The sequence below is a fragment of the Canis aureus genome, chromosome 1 (assembly GCF_053574225.1).
Source record: "Canis aureus isolate CA01 chromosome 1, VMU_Caureus_v.1.0, whole genome shotgun sequence".
Taxonomy (NCBI): Eukaryota; Metazoa; Chordata; class Mammalia; order Carnivora; family Canidae; genus Canis; species Canis aureus.
In genome coordinates this window covers 81,060,694-81,075,603 of record NC_135611.1, presented here as the reverse complement: position 1 = coordinate 81,075,603, position 14,910 = coordinate 81,060,694, and the positions used below count along the sequence as shown (strand labels likewise).

Below are 14,910 nucleotides of genomic sequence, written 5' to 3'. Positions count from 1 at the left end.
AGAAGCAGAGGTCATACTTCTAGGACATGGCCTGGCTGGGATTTGAACTCGGGTAGCCTGGCTTCAGAGCCAGGATGTGTACACCTTGTACCTTAGAGTTCCCCAGAAGTGAGATGATCAGTGTGCATGTATTTCTGTTTGAAGGAGTTGGTCTTAGGTGAGTAGGTCACTGTTAGAGTCTAGCTCTTCCATAATGGAGTTTTCTACGATGGGTGCAGGTGCTCTCAGAAGAGCGTGTGAAAGGGTGGGCTTGGGCTGGTGCAGGCAACAGTCCCTCGTGGGTTGGGACGTTGCCAGAGCTCTCCCCCACGGGGCTGCCTATAGAAAAATCTCCCGCATAATTTGCCATAGGAAAGAAAGGTGTTGTTTTTCAAAGTTAGAATTCTGATGGAATTTCCTGCTGCCTCTCCTCACAGCTGGCAAGGGACACAGCCACTCATTTGTATCTCTTGCTTTCCTCAGGGAATGGGGTGCTTACTCTCCTGGTCACCTGTAAATCCCACTCTGTTTCATCCTGGGTGAAAGTGTTTCTCAGATGCCTGGGAAGGGTGGGGCAGTAGAGCTGGATTTCTCCCCGACTCCTCCCATCTCTGGGGTCCAGCAGTAAAATGACTAGTGATCACTGGCTACGTTGGGAAGTAGAACTGGGGGTGCTGAGCAGTGAAGACGTAGGTGCAGGGCCCCTGGGGAAGGGGCTTAGGTGCCAGGCCGCATAGGGATAGGAGGTGTTTGCCCCCCCGCCCCCCCAGCGAGGACAGGGCCGGGCTCGCAGTCGTGAATCTTTCAGGGCGATGCAGAGGCCACCCTGGGCCCCAGGAAGAGGCAGGGAGAACGTTGTGCCTGAAATCTGGCTTGAAAGCTGGCAAGTTCAGATCTGAGCACAGCCCGGAGGAGCCGGGGAGTGGGGGGCACACCCTCTGGCACCTTCTTTGGTAACGAAGAGTTACCGTGAAGCAAGTTATGGAAAATGTGATGAATATGTTCAAATGCTGTTTGTTAATATTAGGGTGAAAAGTCAACGGGAACAGTGAGAAAGCGGGTCAGTGTGTCTCATCAATATGACAAAATGATAAGAGACAACAATGTCTGGAGTCAGACCTAGAGAACAGAGAGGAAGGGCTCCTTTCAGTGACTCTCATGCAGGGCCATGGCCCTACCAGCCCCTGCGCTGGCATCAGCTCCAGGCCTTCACCCGATGAGTCAGCTGGTCAGCTGGTCACCTGGGGGAGAGTGGGGAGGGGTGCGGGAGGGCAGATGCTGCCTCCCCAGAGCTCTCCTATGGAGCAGGGGTAGCCAGAAAGGGCAGAAAGGGGGCAAATCTTTTTCCCTAGGCAGATCAGAGTAGTGTTAATAACTGAGACCACCTGAGACCATCCAAGGGCAGGTTCTTTTTTTTTTTTTTTTTAAGATTTTATTGATTTATTTGTGTGTGTGTGAGAGAGAGCAGGGGTAGGGGCAGAGGGAGAGGGAGAGGCAGGCTCCCTGCTGAGCAGGGAATCCCATCTTGACTGGGACTCAATCCCAGGACCCTGGAATCACGACCTGAGCTGAAGGCAGACGCTTTACTGACTGAGCCACCTAGGTACTTCATTGGGCGGGATTGTTAATATTGATCAGAATCATGTAAATGTAGCAGATAAGAGAGACTTGGGTAAATATGTTCTGGCCAAGACACCCTCTGGGAATTGCTTTGCTTTCTTTTACCCTGAAAGAAGAGAAAAGTAAAAGTGTATATAGTTGGGCAATTACCCTAAATCTATGATTTGAAAAACCTCAGAGTTCGTTTGTGGTACTTTAATGTTCAAGATTAGAAAATTGTAGCTTGTCCAGTGAGAATAAGCTCCTAAGTTGGAGATGGGAAGATTCGTGCCAAATGCCCTCCCCAATCTTGAGGGTAAGCTGATAAGGCATGAAGAACCCGGGATCCCTGGGTGGCGCAGCGGTTTGGCGCCTGCCTTTGGCCCAGGGCGCGATCCTGGAGACCCGGGATCAAATCCCACGTCGGGCTCCCGGTGCATGGAGCCTGCTTCTCCCTCTGCCTGTGTCTCTGCCTCTCTCTCTCTCTCTCTCTGTGACTATCATGAATAAATAAATAAAATCTTTAAAAAAAAAAAAGAACCCTTCCGAACTTTGTATCACGCAGAAGCCCTTGAAAAGGCCCCGCATTGGAAAAGAAGACTTTTTTTCCTCCTTTCAAAATCAGAGCTGAATGATCACAGGCCCTGGACATTGTGTGTGAACTGGGCTGGCTAACTGGCCTTGACATTGTTGCCTGTAGCTCTGAGCAGTGAATTGGGGTGGAATAAAGGAACACGTGGTCATTCTGTTTTAACCCTTTAGTAGATCACCCTAAACCCAATGAATGGACGGGCAAAAAGATGCCTAAACTTCCCTTCTGTTCCCACAAAACAATTTTTTATTTACCATGACAGACTGAACCTGTAAGTCTAAATTTGTCTTTGCTGTAGTATGAGGGAAAATAACTAATAAGAAACAAAATAACCCCATCAACCAAGACCACCTTTCTTAGCAGAGGAGGAGTGTGTGAGCTTGTCTAGGGCCTTAACCTCACTCACCATGAACCCCAAAAGCAGATGTGCTTCTGTGGTTTGAATCATCAGGACAAATAGCCGGGAAGTTTTTCCAGGGACTTTCTGGTATACTTTTTTTTTTTTAAGATCTTTATTTTCAAGAGAGAGAAAACACTAGTGTACATGCACGGGTTAGGGGCTCTCCTGAGCTGAAGGCAGGAGCTTTAACTGCTGAGCCACCCAGGCGTCCCAATAGGCAGGCTTTAAATGGTATGTGTGTGTGATGTAGGTGGCGTTTTAGAAGTGAAGGCATGAATCAGGTATGTTCCATTGGTTAGTGAAGAGAGTTGAGACCAAATTGCAGAGCTGCATATGCATTTAGGTTCCCTGTATTTTGAAGAGTTTGGAGAACCATGAATTAATAATGAACTAGAAGGGGCAGCCCTGGTGGCTTAGTGGTTTAGCGCCGCCATCAGCCTGGGGTGTGATTCTAGAGACCCGGGATCGAGTCCCACATCGGGCTCCCTGCATGGAGCCTGCTTCTCCCTCTGCCTGTGTCTCTGCCTCTCTCTCTGTGGGTCTCTCATGAATAAACAAACAAACAAATCTTTAAAAAAAATAAATAATGAATTAGAAGCCACAGGGAGAACCTGTTTCCTTCATGCTGAGGCTTCAGGGACGAGACCCGGGTGCTGGCTCTGGGCAGCGTGTGAAACAGGAGGGCTTTCTGCTGATTGCCTGCTCAGATCCCATTAAGATTGGCAGGGTTTCTGGGCAGTGAGTCTGGACATGACAGCCACAAAGAGGGCAGTGTGTTGGTGTTGAGGACTGGCTTGGATTGTGGACCTGCCTGGGGCCTCGCTGCAGCCTTGGGTTTGAGTAGTGAGAAAGCAGCTAGGGACTCTAGGATAACAGAGCTGTGGGTAAAAGCAAAATGTGACCTCTGCAGAGTATAGTCAGTGAATAGGCACTAGTGGCTCTGCTTGGATCGTGGGGCAGGGGTGTTTCTGTGGTTTGTAGGGGAGCGAGTGAGCAGTTTGGGGTTGAGGGGAATTCTAGAGCATCTTACGGAACAGAGGGGTGGCCAGGTGGCATCCCGTCTGGAGCACACATCCACACACACGTGCTGCAAAGCTGCTGTGGCAGCTGCACTTGGCAGCTGGGTCTGTGGTCTACCTTCTGGGTGGAAAGACCTGGGTCTCCTACCTACCAGGTTGAGCCAGTGAGTGAGCCAGTCAGAACCTTGGGCTTCCCCTGGCACCAGCTTCTGGCTATTAGAGTGTCTTCCAGATCTAGTGATCTCCCGCTTCAACTGGTTACGGTGGTGGGAAACCGTGGTGGTAGTAAGCAAGGAAGCTCTTGTCCAAGGGTTACCACCCTAGGTCTTTGCTGCACATTGACTCCTGGCAACTTGTTTTGTACAGATTCCTGTAGGGGACCTTTGTCCCACTTTTGGGGAGGACGTAGCTGAGAGCTGATCTTCAAATTCCCAGCTCCAGTGGGTGGTGTCTCTTCCTTTGAAGACCTGTGCTGCTGCCCCCACAAGCTTTAGTGAAGTGCGCTTTGCAGCTTTTTAAGAGAAGGGCTTTCGGAAGACCCCTGGGAAACCATCCACTGCTCTTCAGCACTGTGTATGTTTGGTTTAGTTTTTTTTATTTTTATTTTTAAATATTTTATTTATTCATTCATGAGAGAGAGACAGGCAGAGATATAGGCAAAGGGAGAAGCAGGCTTCCTGTGGGGAGCCTGATGCAGGACTCAATCCCAGGACCCCAGGATCATGACCTGAGCCCAACCACCGAGCCACCCAGGTCCTCCGTTTGGTTTAGTTTTGAGCACTTGGTAATGAAGATGTCACTGACTACACTTGTGGGACCTACTTGCCATGTGCTGGACCCTGCACTGAGCACTTCACTGAACCTGCCTCCTAGGCTTCTATAGTCCTCTCGAGCCCCAAGGTCTTAAAGGTGATGGAGTTGACATTTTGGTTCAGAAAGGAACACTCCCAAGCTCACTGAGGTGCAGTGGTTCCCCCTGGAACCAGGGACATGAATCCCACCCCATCTGCTCTCTGTTTCTGATCCTTGCTTCTTTCTGCTGGAATATTGGCTTCATTTTCTCAGAGGAGTCTCCTTCAAATGTTCTTTTTTTTTTTTTTTTAAGATTTTTATTTATTTATTCATGAGAGACACAGAGAGGCAGAGACATAGGCAGTGGGAGAAGCAGGCTCCCTGTGGGGAGCTCGATGTGTGCCTCGATCCCAGGACCCCGGGATCATGCCCTGAGCCAAAGGCAGATGCTCAACCACTGAGCCACCCAGGTGTCCCTCCTTCAAATGTTCCTCCTCATGTCTCACACTTTCACCAACACACAGGTTGGCCTCTGTGTCCTCACTGCCAAGGCGAGAGTCCTAGGGAGGGCTCTGATTGGCTCGGTTAGATCCCCCGCCCTACTGTGAGACCAGGGGACAAAGGACCTAGCTGGATCTGCCTGTTGGGTGGGAGCAGGCTTAGGAGCATCAGGGCTGCTAAAATGCCGGGTGTCCACCATAGGGTGGGAGGCCTCCTTCTTTCCAGATGGGAAAGTCGAGGTTTGGATTCCCAAGGTGACTATTCGTGCGTAGTCCTCTTAGTGGCAGCAGTGGGACTAGAGTCAGGACTGACTCAGAGCCTGTGCTCCTAGCATCGTGTCACACTGCTTCCTGCACGGTAGAGGGCCCCATGTGAGGGCTTGGGGGTGGGAAAGGTGAACCTTGGTGCTTTAGGTCCTCTACATCCACAGAGTCCAAGTCATGGGCACAGAGAAATATAAAATAAGGGAATGAAGGTACAAACTATGGGAAGTATGGGCAGAGGGAGTGTAGGAGGTGAAGGGGTTAACTGGGTGGGGGTGGGGAGCCAGAGTCCTGAGGAAGCTTGCTGCAGAGGAGAGAGGGAAGTGTGTTCCAGGTGTTGTGGAGAGTTTGCATTAGGGCTTGGGCTGGACAGATGGGGACCCTTGTGAGTTCCAGAGAGGAATCTAATTAAACCTTTGTTCTGAATGACCTTCAGGGGCCTAGAGTTGGATGGATCCTAGTTCTTGCTTCATGACACGCTTTTGTCCTTGGTCTGCACATGGCCTGCTTTCATCTTGTCTGTCCCATGGCATTCTTAAGTGTGTTTTAGCGTGACTTAAACAATAGTTTGCTTGAATGTCTTTCCACTTTTGCAAAGCTGAACTAAGTGGATTTGTCTTATTTTTAAATTTATTATTATTATTATTATGTAATGGATTTGTTTTAATCTCTATTTCAGCATCTATGTCATGGGCCTGGTCCTGGAGTGGATTAAGAACAATGGTGGTGCAGCAGCCATGGAGAAGCTCAGCTCCATCAAATCGCAAATGATCTATGATATTATTGATAATTCTCAAGGATTCTACGTGTAAGTTGATTGGCTTTATCTCACATTTTGCCTCTTGTGAATTTTAAAATGTGTATGTCCTGTACCTTTGAGAAGTGGACATATTTCCCTTTCTTGAGGTGTCAGAAGTGCAGTGAACTGGGTAGTCCCAGGCCCCAGGATTAGGGAACAGGTGAGTTCTTCCCTTGTGCATCCCCACCTGGGAATCCCACGATGAGGTACCTCTTCCCCAGGGGGTGGTGATGTTTTTTTCATGAAAGATACTTCCTGGGGATGTCTCATTTCCTCCTGGGGCAGACCCTTCTCCCACTGTCTGCCTCCTCTCTGTGTCCCCTGGGAAAAAACACTGTGCTTGCTGGAAGGTCTCAGCTTTACCCAGAGACTCCACTGGAGACCCTTGGTATAAATACCCACTCCTGGTCCCCTCAGCCAGGTCATTTGCCTTTTTTTTTTTTTTTTTTTACATTTTATTTATGTGTTTATTTGAGAGAGAGAGCGTGCGCGCTTGCATAAGCAGAGCAAGGGGCAGAGGGAGAGAGAGAATGAGAGAATCCCAAGCAGACTCTGCACAGAGCACAGAGCCCAATACAGAGCTTGATCCTACAGCCCCCAAATCACAACCTAAGCCGAAATCAAGAGTTGGATGCTCAACCGACTGAGCCACCCAGGTGCCCCTAGGTCACTTAGCTTTTTAGGAAAGCTCACTACTTCCCTTATAATAAGGCAAATATTACCACTCCAGGAATGCTGTTTGTGAATGGAATTGGCTATGACATGAGGAGACTTCTAGTTAAACTCTTTTGTGTCCACCACTGGATGAGCACCTCTGAGGGGTACAGGAGATGATGGGTCTTGTGTTAGTCTCCTAGGACCACTGGAACAAAGATGCATTGCTTTGGTGGCTTAAAGCAACAGAAGTCTATTCGCACTCCTCTGGAGGCCTGAAGTGTAGTATGTCAGCGAGGCTGGGCTCCCTTCAGAGACTCTAGGGAGAAATCCATTTTTTGTCTCTTCCAAATTCTGGTGGCTCCAGGCATTTCTTGGCTTGTGGTGTGTCACCTTAGGCTCTGACGTCAGCTTTGTTGTGCGTCTTCACTTCCGGTCATTGGATTTAGGGCCTAGCCAGATAATCCAGGATTATTTATCTCAACTAGAGACCTTTTACATAGTTACATCTGCAAAGACCCCTTTTCCAAACAGGTCACATTCACAACCCCTGGGGGTTAGGACATGAGTGTATCTTTTAGGGGGTCACTATCCAGTCCCCTACCATAGAACTCTCACCAGAATGTAGGTGTGAAGCACCTAGTGCAGTGCCTGGCACACAGAGGTGTTTTCATTTGTGTTTCCCTGTCCTTTTTTTTTTTTTTTTTTTTTTAAAGTTTTACCAGTTTCTTTTTTTTTTTTTTTTAATTTGTTTTCTTTTATTTATTATTTATGATAGTCACAGAGAGAGAGAGAGGCAGAGACACAGGCAGAGGGAGAAGCAGGCTCCATGCACCGGGAGCCCGATGTGGGATTCAATCCCGGGTCTCCAGGATCACGCCCTGGGCCAAAGGCAGGCGCCAAACCGCTGCGCCACCCAGGGATCCCTGTTTCCCTGTCCTTAAAGTGACATACAGGTTTATGAGATTTTATGCTGTGTGTGTGTGTGTGTGTGTGTGTGTGTGCGTGTGTGCGCGCGCTCATGCGTGCACGTACACATGTGTATATTTGTGTTTATACACATAACATAGTTATTTACAAAGCCTGAGACCTCCTCCTTAGCAACTACTACTCTTTCGGGTTCAAGGATAGCAACTGACCAATAGTAACTGGAGAATTTATACTCTTTGAGAAGTCAGTGTGCCATGTAGGTTGGACAAAACAATGCTTGAAGCCTAACTGTTAATACATCCCCATGACCGCCCAGGGGTGGGAGATGGGGATGTACTTTTGGAGCAGTTAGGATAAAGTAGCATGCTACTGCTACCTCTGCCCTGAAAATGCTTGTTGCCTTTCCTGTGAGTTCTTGGCATGCAGTGATCCTCCAGCCACAGGCCCTGGGGAGTCGGGTTTGGCTGGATGCCTTAGCCTTTAGGCTCCTCTCCCATGAGCAGTCTGGGGGAAGGGATGTACACTGTGCTTTTTGCCTGTGCATGGTTCAGCAGAGCCAAGTGCAGCCAGGGGGCTTGGTGGTGGTGGTGGTGGTGGGGGCGGGGGGGTCCAAGGAATTCAGCGCCAAGGGCTAAATAATAGTTACAAGCTTGGAGTGGTAAGATGATATTGCTTTGCCTGGAGGTGTACAGGGGTTTTTGACTGAGCTTGAGCCTTGGGCATGAGTAGAGTTAGAAGGCAAAAGTACTTTTGGGAATTTTTATGAAAGCAGGGAGTGGCCCCTGCAAAGGTACTGAGGGAAGAAAGTACATTGTGTTTGGGGAGCAAAGAGTGAGTTGCCTGGAGGGGATGCTTGTGCTGAGATTAGAAGGAAGGTCTGGAAAGGTCTGAAGACCTATTTAGTCCACCTGTTCAGTCCTCTGTCACCTGTCTGCTCATCTACCCACTCACCCACCCTTCTATCCATCATCCACCCACCCATCCATCATCCATCATCCATCATCCATCCACCTATCCATCCACCTATCCATCTACCCATCTAGTAAATGTTTCTGAGCACCTACTCTGGGCTGTGTTCTAGGCTCTGGGATACTCAGAAGAACAAGGTATCTTTCCTGACTCCCAGAGTACTCAGAACCTGAATGTGAGTGAAAACACTTGGCTATTGTGGAGGAGAGACCAAATTTTCTATTATTGGCTTTAGGCTCCATTTATTTCTCAGGAGATGTATAGGCACAAAGTGCGAAGACAGAAAGAATGCTAATGCCTCTGGAAAAACCCAGGGAATTAGAAACAAAACTAAACTTAGAAGGAACCCTGGGAATCCCTGGGATTCCTTTTCCTCCAAGCTCCTTAAAACTCCAAGCACCCAACCTGGCATTTCCCAGAAGGCAGCCTGCTTAAGCCAACGTGGCAGGTGGGTTGTCTCCGGGGGAATCAGGTCACCTTCCCACCCAGAACTTTTCATTTACTTATGCACAGCCTTGACCTAGAATTTTCATCTTCTTCACAATAAACCTTTTTCTGGGAACTTCCATCTGCCCTGGGCTGCCCGCCCAGAAAATGTCACTCTAGCACGTGATGTTCCCACCATGACACTGTTACTGGAGTCAGCAGGCTTTCCACTTGTTCCCTCCTCAGTGTTGCTATCTATTCTTTATAGTCACTTTAATTTTCAGGAAATTCTCTGCTTTTCTTTTAAAACTATAGAAATATGGTACCACAAGGGAGGTGAGTGATTTTAAAGAGGAATACCAAGTAAGCTAGAATTACAATCCTGAACACAGTTGTGGGCAGTTTCCTGGGGGCCACACCAGCTCTGCCCGTGAGCCTGGCAGAGATGCCCAGACAGATAAGATAGCCATCGAAGTCTGTATGTTCATCCCATGGCCTAACCACCCATATGGTGCTGATTGACCCTGACTTGAGCCCATGGGCACAGTGTAGCATTCTGGGCAGAAAACCCCCTCTTGGCCACTTGTTAGCATGTGGCCTTGGGCCAATGACTTGACTGCTCCAGACTCATTTCCTTATCCATACAGTGTGTGTAATGGTGGTACATACTTCTGTCTGTCTGTCTTGAGGACTAAGTGAAAATCCATATGAATAAAGAATATATAGAATATATAACAGGGGTTTAGAACATGGGCTCCAGCGTGGGTTAATTTGCATAAACCATACTTGGCATTAGGGAGCCTTCCTTAAGAGTTAGGTCCTAGTATTATTTTGGGTTACTATGGAAAGCACACAGAATGCTGAATTTTGATATTCTAAAGATGTCTAAGTGATAGTGCCCATATTGAGACCTGATATCACATTTCTTGGTACCTTCACATGGGGACCAGACCCTAGGAAGGAGGGGAGTGTGTGATGAGCCTAGCAATAACCTCAACATAAAGGGAAGTAGGTAGAACCCTGGTGCTTTATAGATACTGACACATTTTATTGTCAGCGCAGCCCTGTGGAGCAGAAATGAAGCCTATTTTCCAGAGGCACAGAGAGGTTAAGGTGGCCGAGAAGTGGGAGCAAGCCAGGGTATGCACATGAGGAGGGTCATGGGAGTGCTGGTTCCAGGGTGCTTATTTACTACTCTCGAGAAACTACAACAATCACAGACCAGAGATGATGTGACTCTATAATGCAGGCATCAGTGGAAAACTTAGAAATGATTAAGTTCAGAATTGTGATTACTTCAGCTAAATATATAAAAGCCGATTACTTTCCCAAATACTCCAGAAATAAATGTAAAAAGCGTTAATGAGGTTAAAAAGATCCCATTTGCTGCAATAGCCATGTCAGTTCTTTTTTTTTTTTTAAGATTATTTATGTATGTATTTATTCATGAGAGACACAGAGAGAGTCAGAGACATAGGCTGAGGGAGAAGCAGGCTCCCTGTGGGGATCCCCATATGGCACTCAATCCCAGGACCCCGGGATCACGACCTGAGCTGAAGGCACTCAACCACTGAGCCACCCAGGCGTCCCAGCCATGTAAGATCTAAAATCCAAATATTCATCTGGAAAAGTTAGTCTTCAGCTATAGAAAAGTTCCTTTCAGCTATACAGAAGGATAGCTGAAAAATTTTAAGAATATGTATTTACATTAATAAAATGTAATGTTAACATGTGGTTTACCAAAAACAAGCCATGGTAATGTAATGGGACACTGGCATACAGATAAGCAATATGTCAGTGGAATAGTAAAAAAAAAAAAAAATTCCAGTAAAAAAATTATTTTATTGTTAATATTATTTTTTATTTTTAAAGTTTTAAAAAGATTTTTGATTTATTTATTCGTGAGAGACACAGAGAGGCAGAGACACAGGCACAGGGAGAAGCAGGCTCTTCATAGGGAGTCTGATGGCAGGACTCGATTCCGGGGCCCTGGGATCATGCCCTGAGCGAAAGGCAGATGCTCAACCGCTGAGCCACCCAGGCGTCGCAAGAATGGCATTTTAAATTAGGTAGAAATGCATGTTTGGATTGCCCATATGATGCAGTTTGTTGGACATCTGACTCTTGGTTTCTGCTTGGGTCATGGTCTCAGAGTTGTGAGACTGAGCCCCACCTTGGGATTCTCTCTTGCCTCTACTCTGCCCACTCATGCACTTGCTCTCTAAAATAAATAATAAAATATTTTTTAAAAAAGTAAAAGAAAAGCATGTTCATAACTTTGAGGTTTTGATGTTCAAAGCATTGATAATCCATTTAGACAAAATTATAGAGCTAGATATTTGCATCATGCCATACTCAAAAGTAAATTTTAATGAGTTAAAAGATCCAAATGCAAGAAACTGAAATAAAAATACCATAAGAAAATAAAGGAGTTTCTTTGAATATAGAAAGTGTAGAAGGCCTTCCTAAACAAGCTGTAAAACTCAGAAGCCATAAAACAAAAAGATGTCTAATTATGTGAAAAATTTTAAAAATTTGCACAGCTTAAGACATCACAAATGGGATGAAAATGAAAAATGACAGACATGAGAAAAGTTTTACAGTATGTAGCATAAAATTTAGGTGACTATCTTTGGTATAGGCAAGAGCCCACAAATGAAAAAGGAAAATAAACCAAATAACAATGAGGTGGTGGTCGCTAATGGTATGAGCCAGAGACCCAGAGAAACCCAGCTGGCTAATAGGCCAACCTCTTCGAGAAATGCAGATTACAACCATGAGAAATATCAGAGAGGGAGACAGAACATAAAAGACTCCTAACTCTGGGAAATGAACAAGGGGTGATGGAAAGGGAGGCAGCGGGGGGTGGGGGTGACTGGGTGATGGGCACTGAGGGGGGCAGTTGATGGGATGAGCACTGGGTGTTATGCTATATGTTGGCAAATTGAACTCCAATTAAAAAAAAAAAAAGGCAAGTGGCAAGCTACAAGCCTAGGGGGGTAAAAAGATTACAACCATGAGATTTTTTTTTTTTCTTTTTTGCTGCTAATCAGAAATTATAACGATTGATGAGATCAGGCCAAGGAATGCACTTGGTGTGTCAGGTATGAACTTGGACAGTTTGGAGTGAAGTGTGCAGCCCCCATCACAATTCAAACTCTTAATCTTTGACCAGGGATTTTTATTGCCAAGTAGATGGCTGTCGTTTCTACTCATGGATCCAGAGGTGTGGTACCTGCAAGTCTGCTCCTGCTAGGTGAAGATCTGCAGACTATTCAGATGCCCATCAGGAGGCATCTGATGAAAGCCACTGGGGTCAGGACGCCTGGGTGGCTCAGTGGTTGAGCATCTGCCTTTGGCTCAGGTTGTGATCCTGGGTCCAGGGATCAAGTCCTGCATCGGGCTCCCCATAGGGAGCCTGCTTCTCCCCCTGCCTGTGTCTCTGCCTCTCCCCCTGTGTCTCTCATGAATAAGTAAATAAAATCTTAAAAAAAAAAAAAGAGGAAGAAAGCCGCTGGGGTCCATCCACAGTGTGGGATAATGTGTGCAGTGAGAAAGGTGAGGGAGGTCTGTGAACAGACATGGGAGACTGGCCAGGTTCTATTATTTGGACAGAAGATAAAAGCAAGTGTAGGAAAGGATGCATCTATTATTAATTCACTTACAAAGCCACAACATTCAGGAGGTCTGGGTGGCTCAGCAGTTGAGCGTCTGCCTTTGGCTCAGGTCATGATCCTAGAGTTCTGGGATCGAGTCCCACGTTGGGCGTGTCTATACACCTTTGTATGTTTAAGAAGAGCCTGGGGAGTGCACATCAGTGGGAACCCCCTCTGTGGGAAGAAGATGGTAGATTTCTGTATTTTTACTCTGGATTTTCATAAATCGCATTAAAATTTAAAATTAATATTTTATTTTAAAAATATGGCAGTAGTGGGTAAACCTGGTGGCTCAGCGGTTTAGTGCCGCCTTCAGCCCAGGTTGTGATCCTGGAGACCCAGGATCGAGTCCCATGTCGGGCTTTGTGCATGGAGCCTGCTTCTCCCTCTGCCTGTGTCTCTGCCTCTTTCTCTCTCTACCGCCCCGCCCCCCATGTGTCTCTCATGAATAAATAAATCTTTTAAAAAAAAATCTGGCAGTAAGGAGAGGCCTGATTACAGCATTTTGTGGGCTTCTTTCTCGCAGGGCAGTCTTCCTCATTCTTTCTCAGCTGTCCTTATAGAAGGACATCACTGAAACTAATGTGCTTGGCCATGCCAACGCTCACCTTCTTTGTAAGGTGGGTGATTATGGGAGCTGTGCCTTGGCCCCATGCCATCCACTCTGCTACTTTCAGAAGTCCTGGTGTTTCTCAGTGGCCACTCTGGAGCACTAGTCCCAGAGACCCAAAGCATTTTTCAGTCACATCACTTGAGGAAAACTGTGTCCCTGTAGGATTTCTCATCTGGGGAGTTTAAATTCATGTGAACTTATGACGGGCTCTGTGAAGTTTAGGAGTCAAGAAACAGTTTAACCCTGTTAACGCAGGATTTCCTAAATTTATAAGGTCATGCAACCAATTTTCCAGTATTATCATAGACAGTAGTGGGAAGCAGCACATGGAGTTTGTCCTTCTGTCTTTGTAGTCCTGAGATTACCTGGGGGGTTACATGCTGCCTAGGACCCACCCTAACCTTACTCTCAGTCTTGGCACCTTCCGCCTGCCTCTGAAATTTGGTAGTGACTGCCCAGATCGCACACTGGGGAGCAGTGGCCAAGTGCAGCCCACAGTGGTGCTTGCAGCTCCTGCAGTGTTTGAAACACAGCTTCAGGGACGCCTGGGTGGCTCAGTGATTGAGCCACATTGGGCTCTGCTCAGCCAGGAGTCTGCTGCTCCTTCTCCTTTTCCTTTTGCTCCTCCTCCCACTTGTGCTCTTGCTTTCTCTCAAATAAATAAAATCGTGAAAAGAAAAAGTGGGAGCATATTTCTCTGGGGAGGCAAAGAATGGGCAGTCACATTTGTTGTGTAACAAAGGGAGTTTGTGCTGAGTCTGGCACACCAGACCTGTTCTCATTTGTATGACAGCTGGGCCTCTGTTGGCATTTGAGTTTGCCTCCCCAAGTGCCCTTGCTCTAGTCTTAGGCCTTGTTTCTTCTGACCAGGAAACTTCTGTTTTTTTAAAAGAATTGGTTAATTAAATTATCTATCTATCTATCTATCTATCTATCTATATCTATCAGAGAGCGTGAACAGGAGGAGGGGCAGAGGGAGAGGGAGAAGCAGACTCCCCGCTGAGCAGGGAGCCCAGGAGGGGCTTGATCCCATGACCCCAGGATCATGACCTGAGCTAAAGGCAGGTGCTTAACCGACTGAGCCATCCAGGCATCCTTGATCAGGACACTTCTTTATAAAAGCTTTCTAGAAGGTCTCTTCACCTTCTGGTGTTCCCACTCTCCATTCTCTCCTCTGTGTGCTGCTGTTCTTTAAAATTTAGATTTCATGTTGTGGAAACCTGACTGCTCCTCGTTGTTCAAGGACCCAATCTAGTTCCCTTTGGTGAATCGACAGGGCTGCCCCCCCCGCAGTCCAGGCTCTACCCCTGGCCAGCAAAACCCAACACTCCAGTTCCCCAAGTTCTTGCTGGGGGTCCCCTGGGCCTTTGTAGATGCTCACCTGTCCTAACCTTGCCGTGTCCCTCTGAAACGTTTAAGCTTCCTCTTGGGTGGAATTCCTTGCTCAGCTCTGTGCTTCTTGCTGTTACAGACCTTTCCCTTGGAAATTTAATTCCCTACGCTGCCATCTCACTAGACTGGGAGCAGTTAATTCCCTTTAATCTTTGTTTCCTTCCCTGAGCTTTATACCAGAGACATTCTTGGGCACTGTGTGAATATTTGTCATGTGCCGATTATTTACTGTCATGATGCCATCTACTTTCATGATAGGTTGGGCAAATTTGGGGTGGGGGTGAACTGTAAATAAGATGTTTAATTCTCCCTCCTTTTAATTTTTT

General features: G+C 47.0%; 1 protein-coding gene across 2 annotated transcripts in view; it reads left to right on the top strand.

Moving 5' to 3' along the window:
- The window catches only part of LOC144318803 (phosphoserine aminotransferase), a 31,779-nt gene that overhangs the window by 12,113 nt on the left and 4,756 nt on the right, over window positions 1–14,910 (top strand). For both annotated transcript variants that reach the window (XM_077906163.1, XM_077906155.1), the window contains one exon: window positions 5,825–5,953. In XM_077906163.1, the coding sequence (XP_077762289.1) occupies window positions 5,825–5,953 (129 nt within the window). The remainder of the gene's footprint in view (window positions 1–5,824; window positions 5,954–14,910) is intronic.